This window comes from Gigantopelta aegis, chromosome 4 (assembly GCF_016097555.1).
Source record: "Gigantopelta aegis isolate Gae_Host chromosome 4, Gae_host_genome, whole genome shotgun sequence".
Taxonomy (NCBI): domain Eukaryota; kingdom Metazoa; phylum Mollusca; class Gastropoda; order Neomphalida; family Peltospiridae; genus Gigantopelta; species Gigantopelta aegis.
Genome location: NC_054702.1, coordinates 96,180,203 through 96,195,129, shown reverse-complemented (window position 1 = coordinate 96,195,129; position 14,927 = coordinate 96,180,203). Strand labels below are relative to the sequence as shown.

Sequence of the window (14,927 nt, the reverse complement as noted above, 5' to 3'; positions counted from 1 at the left end):
GTGCAAGTCTAGCCCCACTCCCTGAGAAAAAAAATTCTAAATATATTTTCTAGTCGCCACAGTCTAGATCCTGACCCTCCCCCCAACCCCCCACCCTCCGTAAAAATTCCTGTTCACGCGCTTACCAAACCACACATACATATTTAAAACAAATACCATGTTCATCCAAATTATTTATTTAGTATTGCTGCATGTGTTCCAAAATTAGCATCGGAGAAAGAGAAACAAAACTTTAAAAATATATCTTATCCCGTATTCAAAGCTTTTATTTTTGTTGTTAGCCGAACGCAGTTTTGGACGTCGATAATACCAATAGCTTATTATTATTATTTTAGATTTATTCTGTATCATTAAATATTTCCAACATATATATATATATATATATATATATATATATATATATATATATATATATGGTCTCACTACACAGATCACTTCCGGGTGAGAGTTCATCCACTATAGTTCCTAATTGTGGCACATGTTATGGTTCACATATTCACTTCTAGGAAATGGTGAAGAATTAAAACAATATGTATGTTTAATGGTAAGCCTGGCTGTATTTTTGCCCGTGTTATTTTGTAATATTGTGCATCGACCTTTTGGAGTGAATATAAATGCTTATATAATGTATGTTTGCAATGGTGTATGTTGTTAGTGCCAACGAGAACCCGTTCTATGGGCAATCTTCGCTTGAAGTTGGGCAGTTTAACATGGGTTTCAATGGCAGATGACATCTGTGTAGTGAGACCTAGTATAAAGTCTATTTCTGTTTGCCGCGCAACAGTCACATGTCCAAACAGGAACTAGCAATGTTGACATCGGAAACATATCTTTTTGCAATGCGCATGCTCATATAGTGTCATGGCTGACAGCGGCTACTTCAAAACGTTTTGGATTCTGTTTTAATTACTTTTGTGCGGACAGAAAGCAGTATATTTGTTTAATCTAGTGCTGAATGATTAACTCAAGTAATATTATTCAAATCATATTACAAATATTTTGTATATTTTAGCGTTTGTCTCCACGATTGAACATTTAATGTCGAATATGCCGCTACACTTTTCCATTTTTGAGTAAAACTAAAGAATACGTCAAACGGCACCTACTTTTATAGCTATATCATTCCTTTTGAATACATTAGGACAAAAAGGTAAAAACGTTTTCGAAATGTATGAGTAGTGTTACGAATTTTCTCTAGATAATGGAATGCAAATCCTGATCCCAGGGCTTCTAGAATTTTTACAAAATCCACTAGCCACGGCCCAATGCCATGATCAGATGATGATCATGGTTCATGGTCCTGGATGATGGGATCAGAGATTTTAAAATTTACTAGCCGCAATTAAAAATCCACTAGCCATACTTTATTTAATACAATTTTACTACTAATAATCGGATGTTACCTAAAGAGAGAGATAGAGATTAAAAACACTGAGATTGAGGGGTGGGGTGGGGGCAATCCATGACGTTTCGCCCCCCCCCCCCAGCCAGTTCGCCCCTGGCCTGTTCACCCCCAAAATATTTGTCAGTTCGCCCCCAATTATTTGTTACTTTTAAACAATTATTGTACTGTTTCTTTAGAGGATGTTAAAGTGTGTTGTGTGTGTTTCTTTTCTTAGAGGGGAGGGGTTGTTGTCCTTCCACAATTTGGACTGATCATGAGAATTGTAATATGGGGTTATATTTTTTTCAGATGTAATTAAACGTAGGGTGCCGAATAAGCATAGACACCAACATTTTTTCACAAACCACATCATCAACATTTATTAAAACATCCATTCCTGTCAGATATGATCTGTTTTAAGAAGAAAGAAATAAAACAATAGGAGAAGCCATGTGTTTAGGGAAGTGACGTCACGTATCAGCATGCGCGCGCATCTGGTAGGCAGAAGTCTATCATAATGGCCATTAGTAACAAAGCGAACTAGCGTAGCGTGAATAGCAAAGAATGGCCAAAACGTGCTTAAATTACCGCTTGTAACACGGGAACGCTATTCTACATAGCTCCTGTATGGAGGAGATACATGTACTCTTTCCACCCATAAAATTTGACGATTGACCGATTTCAAAACTATAGCAAACTTCCTTTTTTTTCTTTTTCTTTTCACCTGAATAAATATTTTTAGTCCATGTATTTTTAAAGCGTCTGGTCCATATTTCAAGTAAAGCATTACAAACGAGCGCGCGCACACACAAATAAAAATAATAAAATAAAACAAGTAGGCCTATATTTTTTTATTTAAAACTTTTTAAAAGAAATAATTGGCCTACACTTTATTAAAGGAAATTATATACACACACACATATATATATATATATATGAACATTCGTTACAAATGAACAACCAGTAGACAATATATAGACAGTAGTTATATATATAACACATCGGACTTGTCTACTGGTTCATTTGTAAGGCTTTTCATCAACAATAAATTTAAGCAAGTATCTTATTAGAAAACTTTACAAAAACTTTAAAACTATTAATTTTATCAAGTCCTTTTTTATTCCTTAAACTTGCTGATATCGGATACATATTAACACATTGTATTAAAATGGAGGAACATAAATTTAGTTTCCATACATGTTCCATGACCACACACACATTGCTCCCTCTAGCTACAGCGTCCCTTTTTAAATATTAGTACAGAACTTAGCCTTTTAAACCGGATACATCTCAAATTTACTTGGTCCCTCACCTATGCGGTTTCATCTTCAGAAAATTTTGTAGCATTATTTTATATATATATATATATATATATATATATATATATATATATATACATAAAAATTGCCATTAATATTTTAATTGCCTAATCCCATGCAGGCCAGGACATAGTTTAATACGCAGTCGATCTAGAATTGATTCCTGTTGGTGGTCCTATAGGGCTATTTCTCATTCCAGCCAGTGCTCTACAACTGGTGTAACAAAGGCTACACTATTTATTATCCTGTCTGTGGGCTGATGCATATAAAAGATCCTTTATTGTTAATCGGAAAGAGTAATCCATTGTGTGACAGCAGCAGGTTTCCTCCCTAATATTATCTGTGTGATCCCTAAACATGTCCGACTTCATATATCTGTAATTAAAATGACTTGAGTGCATTGTTAAATAAAAGATTCCTTCCTTTCAAATCTAAAACAGTGTCAGTTACCTTTGACAAGAGGCACAGTTTCAAAGGCCATCACTTTCAACCTGATTAATAAACCAGTTAAAACAACAAATTACTGTAAATGGTAACAATACAATGTTTAATTTAAGACATACATTAACACAATGCAAATATCATTTGATCATTGGTTTATAATGATAATAGAAAAAGAAAATAATAAATATGTGTTGTCTATTGTTTCTCGATATAATTTTATTGATTTTGTAAAGTCTGTTTTTATTAGAAAATAGAGATCCTGGTAAAAAAAAAGATTAAATCCAAGTGTTATTAATGTCATCATCACATACTGAATAGCCTCAATAATATTGCATATGGTAGTTTGGAAAGTCAGTGTAAAAAGTTCTGGTATCTTTCTTATGCACAGAAACATGAGATACTGTAGAAAAGAATCGCTGAATCTGATACCAGTGTTCTCCTTAGCATCCCTTAATTCACCCTAAAACTTAAACGCTCTTAATTCATCGTGAAAGGCCCATTTTTCATCCAAGAGTTGCCGGTACTCTTTTTGTCCATAAACAGGGATCACCGATACCTAGAAAAAAAAATTAAAATTGGTAAATTTCTATGATATATAAGTATGAAAGTTTTATATTGTGTACATATTAGTACTAGTAACTATAGCATTTTTTTATTGTATCATGTAAGCCCAAGATGTTGGTCAAGGACATATATATTGAATATTATTGAAATGTTTGAATACACATAAATGTATTTGTGAAGACATATTGACATCTGTCACTGATGACAATAATACTTATAAATACAATCAGCTCCCCTTTTCTTTCTTTATTTGCTGCAAACAAATTCAGATAACTTATATAATAAATGCATGTAACATAATTTATGTTTTTAATAAAATATGGTGGCTGTCACCAACTTGTGGATCAATATCCAGTTTTATTATTATTATTATTATTTATTTATTTTTAATCCAAAACAAATGATTTAATACATCTGATATCCCACCCTGAAATGTTTATACCTTTTATTTTATTATTAAAAAATCAACTTACACATTACAAATACACCTGTGGATCACTTCTTCAATAAAAAAAAAAGTAAAACATTATAAATAACATATAATATAATTAATAAATGGAAATATTTCAGAACCATTTTCATATGAAACAATATATATATATGCTTGATTGCACACACACACACAGCTCCGTTATTTAATTAAAAATATAAATACTCCAGCCACCTACATATTTTATAGCATAACACAATATAAAATATATTCAGATTTTTGTTTTACCCACTATAATGGATCTGTCAATACAAACAAAATGTCAAAAAGTTACATAAAACGTTTGTCGATTGACTGGGTAGGCCTACTGTTCACAGGGCATCTTTGTTTCCATGTCAGTTTGGTGGGGGCTTTTATTATTTTTATTTTTTATTTTATTATCTTTTCAATTTTTCATTTCAATAAATACTGACGTGTATTAGTATTACGAATGAATAACATACAACAAACCTTGTATAAAATGACGATCTCCGTTGTGGGATGGGCAAAGTTGATTGTTGTCAGCTTTAACTGTTCAACGTTTCGCTTCCACTGTATTTGATGAAACTAATTTCATAATCCTTACTACAGTGACTTGTGCATCTAACAACAATGTATGAAATTACCATGACAAAATACCATTCATCAAAACTAGTCTACACTGATTTAATTGACGGAAAAACATTCGATTGTTCATTACTACTAATGCCAGTATTGTCAACTGATTTCTTGCCTACCAGAGCTCACGCGGTACCACGTGATCAAAACATGTGACGTCACCGTGGCTTCTCCTATGGTTAATCAGCTACATAACCTTGATCAGTGTTCTCGCTGCTCCATTTATAAATAATGGCCCCGCTATTCCATTTTGCCGCCCTCCTTTCACGTTCCCCACCCTCCTTTATTTTTGAGTGCCCCTCTTTATTTTCCAGCACCTATCTCTGCTATTTCCAAATGCACTTTTTTCCACACAAAAAACAACGATCAGTCTGCACACTGGACATCAAAGGAAACAAGCCGCGTTGTGTACTAGCGGCCGCCCTCCTTTAATTTTCACCCAGCGAGAACACTGTTGATGCTGATTATGCATCTTCGGCTAACACCTAAGAGGGGTTTGAACAGCAATTCGATATGGCCTCTTCTGGTGAGCATTATGGGGGTTCTTTTGGCCACTAATTAATAACCATAAAAACACTATGACTGATTACAGTTAACAGGTTAACGCGTGATAATGGCCATAAAAGCGCGTACAACCAGCCTAGCCTGGCCTGTCATGACAGGCGTGTGCTACAACAGCTTGTTCTGAATGTGCACATAAAACCCTATGACCTGATCTGCCTAGCCTGGCATTCGTATTCAACACAGAACAAACATGTATGGATATATCAAACATAACTTTATTACACTCAGGCCGTTCCATGACCAATATAAAATGTTCATGACTTTCCAGGTCAGGAACATGACCCAAACTGATTGGGGGCGAACTGGTACCTTTGTAGATGCGAACTGGTTATGCAAGTGGGGGCGAACAGACCTGGGGGCGAACTGGCTGGGAGGCGAAACGTCTGGTACCCGGGTGGGGGTAGGATATTCATATTGACCAAATTATAGACTAAAATGCAACATTTAACAACTTTGTTTTTACTAGCCATTGGGCATGGCAGTAGCAGTTATTTACTAGCCCAACCTTGAATATCACTAGCCATGGGAGTGGGGCTACCATAATCTAGAAGCCCTGCCCGATCCTAACCCTAACCATAAATTCTTGACCTTAATCATAGTTAATGATAATCCTATCCCTAAGTCTGATTCTAACACTAATTCTGATATATATTGTAAATTTAGAACTCTTTACCAAATAAACAAGTTATAAATATTGCAGCAGACCTAGCTTACCATGTAAGGGGAGCTAACACTACTTCCTCATCAGTCCTGAGATTACCATAAATGCAAATATGTTTGCAGGGTTTCTGTCAGAAGGTAAAACGGGTATGGCGCCATACCAAATTTCTTTGCAGATTTTTTTTTAAGTTAAACTTTTGACAAAATTAATTCACGGATGAGAATTTCCGCGGATTTTGGACCCCCAGGGTCGATCCTGTGAAACGTGTAAATTCGTTGAGAATTTTTTTGGGGGGGGGGGGGGGGTTTAGAATATAGGTATATGCCTTGCACTCTGTGGAAATATCAGTTAAAGTTGAGGTCGTCATGCAGCTGCTATCGTAATGTAGCGGCCGCCATTTTTATTTCGACGCACTATGTGTATACGACAATAAAACAAAACTAGCTTTGTGTGTATGTGTTTGGTACTGTTTACTACGACCACTGTGATTGGCTAAAATTGAGATATTGAGACCAATCAGCGTAGCCCTTACAGTTCTAGGCCGTTATGAGCAAAACAACCGCCATTTTCGACTGTTTTCTGCAGTGGTGATCGAGTGCTTTTATATGTGATTGTAAAAAACCCTCCTGACCAGGGCTCTGCCCTAGACCTGGCCAGGGACCTGCGGCCCCCTGGACCCTGGCTAATTTCAGCTGAAAATACAAATTGTCATACTCATCCCAGTTAATTGCTCTTTATTATTTTTGTATGATTTTCTTAACCCTAACCCTAAATGTAACCGATTTTCTTTGTTTGGGGGGGGGGGGGGTCCCCATACCCCCTGTTGACTGTGGTTGGATTCAGTTCCATAGTGCCATACCCAAACATTTATTTCTGGCAGAAACACTGGCTTCGTGAATAAAAAATACTGTGAAAATGTAGATAGGAAGTCCTGATTTTACGAAACAAGTGTCAGGAATTTTTTATTGCCTGAGTGAGTGTGAGGGTAATACATGAATCCTGACACTTGTTTCGTAAAATCTGTATGCTTCACACACAAGTTTATTATCCATGTTATCCAAAATATTACTTTTATGAATAATAAGCTAGGACCATGTCAAAATATTTCAGACATAACTAGAAAGAGACAATGAAACAACATCATTTTGGTAAGCATTTACAAGATTGGTGAAGCTGCATTGAGTTATGACATTGCTTCACAAAATTGTCATTTGTTGTGCATATGAAATCATTATGACACACGTGTCATACTGGTTATATTTCCCTGAATATCTTGAACTATGTGGATAATAAATACAAGTATTCAAACTATCATTAATTTTTTTTAATGGGGATTGGTAAATATTCATTTGGTCTTTTTAAAAATTATTATTGGCGGATACAGTTGCGAAAATAATAGTTAGCAGAAATGTAAAATAATAGCTTGATTGCAAAATATTTTAGCTGCAAATATGTTTGCATATGTATACAGTAGTTCAAGGAGAGGAATTTTTAGCTTCCTTAGCATGTGAATTTTTCTTAAAAATTACTACAAAAAAATTAAATATCAGTGCTCAGTATAGTAATATTTTAAATGGCACCTTATAATCTCACAAGTTGCATCTGTTGCAGGGCCAACATTAGAAAGTATCAAAATGTTTGTTTTGATCAGCCTGACTTTACAATGTGCATTGAAATCGATGACGCCTTGTAAAAACAGTAGTGGTCACTTCCTTAATACAGTCATGGATGAAGGGTGAAAGTTACACCTGTATATTGTTCCAATTACAAGTATCAGATTCTTTGTGGTGACAAAACCATGCAGCATAGTCAGAGATTTTGTGTCTAGTGCTAAAAGTAAAATGTGTCATTGACCGTTTCAGCATAATATTTAGTACCGATTTGTAACTCCTGCAATTAAAAAAATGTCTGTTAAAAAATTTGAATAAAGTCCTCAGCAACAAAAGTGCCATAGAGAATTAAAACTTCTTCATCCATGGCACTTTCTACAGCATTGTCAGTTTTTGTGGGCAATTGCAGGGGTTGGGTTGTCATATTATATATTTTTTATGCAAACAATAAACAATAAATATTTAAAATTCAGTTTAATTTGCTAAATGAAACCTTGTTCATAAATCACTTATTTGAAAGTTGTAATGTATTAATTGGCCTTTCGGTGATGGGGGAGGGGAATGTATTATTAACCACACCCTGCTTTCGACACCTTACATTTTACTTATACCAAAATAGTATTGTGATAAAACAACTCTACCATTTACTTTTTGACTGACCGTTCAAAATTGCGCCAAATTTTCTCAAACAAAATTGCACACCTTTTCTCTTTGGCATATAACTGCTCCATTCAAAATTCCATAGCACCACCACCACCACTGGCCTGATACTGACTTGGTCAGGCTACTGGTGCTCTCTTCCCCCCCCCCCCCCCCCCCCACACCTTTCCCTGACATGAGCGGAGGAGCCGGCCAAGGCAGGCTCTTGTGCCCACGACAGGTGTACGCTACAACAGGTTGTTCTGAATGTGCACGTAAAACCCTATTACCTGACCTGACGTAATAAAACAAGGTTTTTTTTCAAAGTAATTTTTTCCAAAAAGAAAAATAATATCTCTCTCCTGTTGAAAGCTTCTACAACTCAAAATAAAGAAAACGTTGGTGACTTTGCCCTACAAATTGTATGCACATTTTGGATACAATATTTCAATATTAAATATTTTGAAGAGCTTTACGGAAGTTGTCCACTTCATCCTTTGGTACCAGCCCTTTACATTTGTAATTTTTATACAAACTACAATGTACCGGTAGACCAGACTTCAGGATTTGAACCTATAGATTTTGGCATAATACACTGTTGTTTAATATTGTGCCTTACCTCTAGAAAGTGTTCACATTATTAAGTCAGTGATCACATTATTAAGTCAGTGATCTCTTTATTAAAGATGCAGTTTCAAGTATATTTTTATAATATAAATTTTATTATACATACATGTGCAAGCATTTAAAATATCATCTACATTAATTTTTGTATCGTGACGGGCCAGCTCTAGGTGATCAGAATATTTCTCCAAATTGTCTTAAAAATTGTAAAACCTATAGCTATTTTCCAACAAAATGACAATTATTACACAAATTGTTTTCGCTAAATTAAAATAAAATTTGCCAATTGTTCCTAAAATTCGCACTTGGCGAGTGGCAGAGCTAGCCCTGCCATTGCATGTAATTCATCAGTAACGTTTGTCTTAGTTGCTAACTAGTGTCTATCACATACATGTGTATTATTAATTTTAACCCTCATTATGGCATTTTCATTATGTTGTATATACATCATTTTAAGTGCTAAATGAGTTTAAGGAGTTCACTTCTCTTCAAATTGATATTAACTGCCAATATGAACATAATATGTATTTGTTTTGGCCGTCTCTCAAGAGACTCGAAGAGGAAATAATTTTTAAACAAGACCAGGGCTCAAAGTTTTAGGCGCACAGTTACATATTTTAGGAGAACTGGGGAATACGTTTGGAGCACTGGTGAATATTCACAGGGGACATCCATAAGGTACATAGTTTTTACGTTCCTGGGAAGGGGTAGGTGGTCATCATGTACAAAATGCGTACAGGGAGGAGTGTTTACTGAAAGCGTACATATGTTGTGTTCTAATGTTCAAAACATTATTTATTATTTAGGACTTTACAAAGGCCTCTGATGATAAGACTTGGCAGTTATCAATTGTTGGAACCTAACGTATTAACAGTAGTTAGGTATATACTATATATATGGGTACTTTTAAAACAATAAGCTTTATAATGCAATGTATTACATTGCATTATAAAGCTTATTGTTTTAAAAGTACCCATATTGATATGTATAAGCTTAACAATATGTTCATGTGTACAAAATTAGTAGTTATGTTTCATAGTACAGATGATTATAGTTCTACCAGTACTTCTTAGTAGCTAATTTATTATTTGATATTAGTATATAAAACATCACAATACAAACCTGAGTAAATACAAGTTTATTAACAACAAAGCTTCCATGACCATCAGAATTACAGTAACTGTAACAGTTCTCTCATTCACCTTCTACGACAGTCACATGATGCCGAATTATAAATATTGGCCAATCGTCAGTTGCCAATTGATGAAAAGTACACGTATTTGGGTCAGAACGTTCCAAACATTGACGTGATGATCAGTGACGTATTTTTCAATTTTTTCTCAGAATTGAGGATATCACCAGACCAAGCATTATGATTCTGTTGTAAATCACGGGCAGATTAACAAAATGTTGGGTCACTTGGCTATAACTTAAAGACTACAAATTTCATAGTATGTGTCAATGCAGTGGCCACTTTCCAACCCGCAAAACTAATTATTTTGTTTGGTCACGCACGTGCGACATGATCGTAATTTTTGGTCGCACTCGTGAAAAATCCAGTAGCATATGCGACCAGTTGGTCGAGAACTTTGAGCGCTGAAGACCATCAGTCACATAAAAAAAAATGTATCCATTGTCAGCAGCATGTTGTATACATGTAGCAAATGTATTTACATGTACTCGGTGATAAGTAATACTAATAGTGTACATACATTACAATTCATTTGTTGGCAACAGGGAGCAATTGTAATGGTCATATCAGAGCCCGAACTCGAGATAGGTGTGTTCAAAACCCTAGTGGTATATGAGCACGTTAAAATACTTACTTACTTACTTACTTACTTGTAATGGCTTTGCTGCCTCTATTGCTACCTATTTTTTACACTTTCAGGTTATTAACATCTTTGCATTCAGTTAATATAGTCATTAACGTTTCTCAATCAGCCACCTATTTTCAAAGTTGATGAATACTCTACCCTGCATGTTTAGTTAAGACAGTGTGTTTTCTTGTAGGTACACTTGACTGATGACTGGATGCCAGCATAGTTCTACATAGACCATCGTTATAGATATATATACTGTAACAGTGCCAACACTGTATACTATACAAGATGGAACCAGATGGGGAATGTTTTACTAGCTGTCATGTATTTCGTGGAAATGAGTATGTTGTAACGATGGAAGTCCAGCGCAGTAGCAGTGCTGTTCTTGTTGAAGTTGAAGACAAAGTAACTGCTGACCAGTGGAGGGCTACCTTTGATGCTTCATGTATGTGTGTTGGCATTTTGCCAGAGGGTAGCCTAAAATAATTTTTATACTTTTTAGAAAGATTATAGTAAGGGAACTGCTGTTTAAAATTTGTTAAAGTAAACGAAGTGTCCAATTTTAAAATATTCGAAACCTATAACGATCTAGAAGAGGCACTTGTGATCTCTTTTGTTTTTATTGCATACCCTGGAATTATTTTCTGGCGGAAAGACTGCCATTATTTTTGGCTGGGTATAGCTCTGTTATTTGTCTGTTTATAGAAAAACCGGCTGTCAGATTTTAAGGTATATTTACAAATTACATTATTTCTTTTACTATACGTTAAAGCAGAAGTTGTTTAATTGGTATTTAATGATTTAATAATCAGCAAAAATACATCTTGTTTTATATTATGTGCATAATGAAATTGTTTCCCATGTGTTTGAATATTTCATTCTTTAGATGTGCAATAGCATAAACATATATATATATATATATATATATATATATATAGGATTCGTCAAGAGTATTTTTTAATATGGAAAATATCAACCAAGTCTATGTTAATCAGTATTTGTCGAGGCTCTGCTGAGACAAATACCGATTAACTAGACGAGCAAATTCTATTTATCCTATAACACTTCTAAAATAACAATTTAATTAATTTTTTAGTAAATCACAGTACCAAAGTCGCCACCATAGATGATATGACGTCATCACGATTAGCACAGATTAGTTTGACGTCATGCATTTTAAAATAAATCTTTAAAAACGTTACACTCAATCAAGTACACTGGTCTTGATAGCTAGTAAGCAAATAACCCATCCACGACAACACATTACCTCAAGACCATGCAAATTTGCATACCATTATTAACCGGGTCAATAAAGCAAATTATCACATGAGTTTATGACATGGATATGATGGATAAGTTATATGATAAATATATATATTTGGTGCTAACAACAGCTGTCCGGTTTTCTTTCAATTGTTAACAGTATCTGATTTATTTCAATCTTTGTTCAAGCCAGGGGTGGGATATAGTCGAGTGGTCAAGTGCTTGCCTGATGCACAGTCGGTACAGAATTGACTTCCGTCGATGGATCCATTGGGCTATTTCTCATTCCAGCCAGTGCACCACGACTGGTATATCAAAGGTCGTGGTATGTGCTATCCTGTCTGTGGGATGGTACATATAAAGGATCCCTTTCTGCTAATGGAAAGTTGTAGTGGATTTCCTCTAAGAAATTACCAAATGTTTGACATCCAATAGCCAATGATTAATAAAGTAATCTGCTCTAGTGGTGTCATTATACAAAATAAACTTTTAACTTTGTTGAAGCTACTTAAACCATATATAAAAAAACCCACCCAAATAAAATGGAAGTGTCATAGAAAATGTGGTCAAAATAACATACTGAGACTTGCATGTACATATACATATGTCAGTTGTGGTTAAAATAATATAACAGTAAATTAAAAAATGTGCTTTTATTACAGATATTGAAGATCTTACTCACAAGACGGGGAATTTTAAACAGTTTACTATCTTCTTAAATATGCTCGAATCAGCTATAAGTCAGGTAATATTGCACTGTCTGAATGTTCATAATTGCTATTTTCTGTTGCAATGTTTTTTTTTATTGTTTTTTTCATAAAAAAGGTTTACTGTGGTGTTTGTTATCCATGTATGTTGCTGCATGTACGTGTACATTGTATATTTAATTTTATTGCTAGGTACATACATGTACCTGTGCCAAATGTTGCAGTATTTGATGGTTAAAATAAATACTCAAAACTGCACCTGTTATAACAAATATTGAAGCCATTTATTAATAGTATTAATAGTAATAATACAGTTAATTCATTAGCATGTGTGTACTACCTTTTTTCCTACTTATATCAAGTAGGCAGTCTTGTTGCTGGAATGTTGCCAAATCATATATTCATTCATTGATTCATTGTAAATGCAGATGATCAATTTTTTTTATATCATCTCAAGATAAGACAAGTTTTTAAAACATACCCTTAAAGATTAATATAAAATGTAAGTCAGAGATGCCAAATAAAAAGTCATTGACCAAAATTAACTGACCATAGTAACTTGCAGTTAGTGCATGGTATGATTGAATCAACTCGGCTTCGTACTGGAAACCAAGCAATACATGTGTACGTATATAATCAGTCTGTTTCTCTATACAGAACAGTGACAGTGTCTCTCTAGACTTGCTGACATATTCTGATCTGGAAACACTTCGTCATCGTAAAACAGGCTCCTCCATCAAGTCATCGATTCCAGCACCTCGTGCCACAACACTCAACTCCAAACGATACCTGATTCTCACATACACCGTGGAATTTGATAGGTTTGTTAAAATAATCTCTGTGTGTGTGTATATATATATATATGCAACTCAGCATATAACTACAAGACCCATCTTTTAGTTAAACATTTATCATTTTAAAGAAACATAATTTGAGTAATATTTTGGTCTCCAAATATTTGAAATTTGCTGAGAAGTTGTTATACATGTATGTAGCTTTAGAGAATTGATTATCAGTATTGTTATTTACACTGTTATACATGTAAATGATGAACAAGTGTTTAAGCAAATGAACACCAAATTCATTATGGTTACATCTGAAAGTAATGTAATTACAGTTTTGTGTATCTTATATATCTTATTACAATGCATGTATAATGTAAATATGTAAGTAATAAATCTCTACCTCAAATAAAATGAAAAAGAGCCCATTGTTTTTGGTGCCACAATCCGATGGCCACTTAAGTGAATGTATTTTCAGAATATCCAGCTAGTGCACCACGACTGGTATATCAAAGACTGTGGTATGTGCTATCCTGTCTGTGGGATGGTGCATATAAAATATCCCTCGCTACTATTGAAAAAATGTAGTGGGTTTCCCCTCTAAGTCTATATGTCAGAATTACCAAATGTTTGACATTCAGTCAATTAATTAATAAATCAATGTGCTCTAGTAGTGTCGTTAAACAAAACAAACTTCTTCTTTTTTTAGGATACATTATCCATTACCACTGCCATATGTGGGAAAGCCAGATCCACGATTGTTACAGGAGACAATCAGAAAACTGCGGACTGAAGTAAAGAAGCTTAAACAGCAGGTTTGTGTACCACATTTTCACCTAACAGCTGTCAGTTGTGGGTGTGGTAGGGTTTAAGCCAGATGCCAGAAATTAATAACAATTTGCCGACTTTCATCAGAAAATGTGTAGACAAATTCAAGTAACATTTAGCTAAACAGAATTATTTATAAAAAAAAGTTTCTTATTTGGATTTCACTGAATTTTAAGAACACTTATATTTATGATTTACAGTAATTGTGTAACTTGTTTTATTGTTTAACAATTGATACCAGTAATTATGTAAAGGAAGGAAGGAAATGTATTATTTAACGACACACTCAACACATTTTATTTATGGTTATATGGCGTCAGACATATGGTTAAAGACCACACAGATTGAGAGAGGAAACCCGTCGTCGCCACTTCATGGGCTACTCTTTTTGATTAGCAGCAAGGGATCTTTTATATGCACCATCCCACAGACAAGGTAGTACATACCATGACCTTTGATATACCAGTCGTGGTGCACTGGGGTTAACAACAGTTCCATTAGACTGAAATAATTTGACAAATAAATAAAATAATAAAATACATTAAACTATTAGGCAGTATTTTGTAATGTCTTAGCTTGTATAATATATCAACCCCTGCAATTGCCTGCGGCAATCGGCAATGCTGTG

The 14,927-nt window shown here is 34.5% G+C and overlaps 1 protein-coding gene across 2 annotated transcripts in view; it reads left to right on the top strand.

The window, feature by feature from the left end:
• The first annotated feature begins 762 nt into the window (after positions 1-762).
• The window catches only part of LOC121371481 (centrosomal protein CCDC61-like), a 48,010-nt gene continuing 33,845 nt past the window's right edge, over positions 763-14,927 (top strand). The window contains exons 1-5 of one of the 2 annotated variants that reach the window (XM_041497408.1): positions 763-1,150; positions 10,910-11,164; positions 12,645-12,727; positions 13,347-13,510; positions 14,181-14,286. In XM_041497408.1, the coding sequence (XP_041353342.1) occupies positions 11,008-11,164; positions 12,645-12,727; positions 13,347-13,510; positions 14,181-14,286 (510 nt within the window). In that variant the 5' untranslated portion in view covers positions 763-1,150; positions 10,910-11,007. The remainder of the gene's footprint in view (positions 1,151-10,909; positions 11,165-12,644; positions 12,728-13,346; positions 13,511-14,180; positions 14,287-14,927) is intronic. The other variant, XM_041497407.1, reaches the window with a different exon arrangement.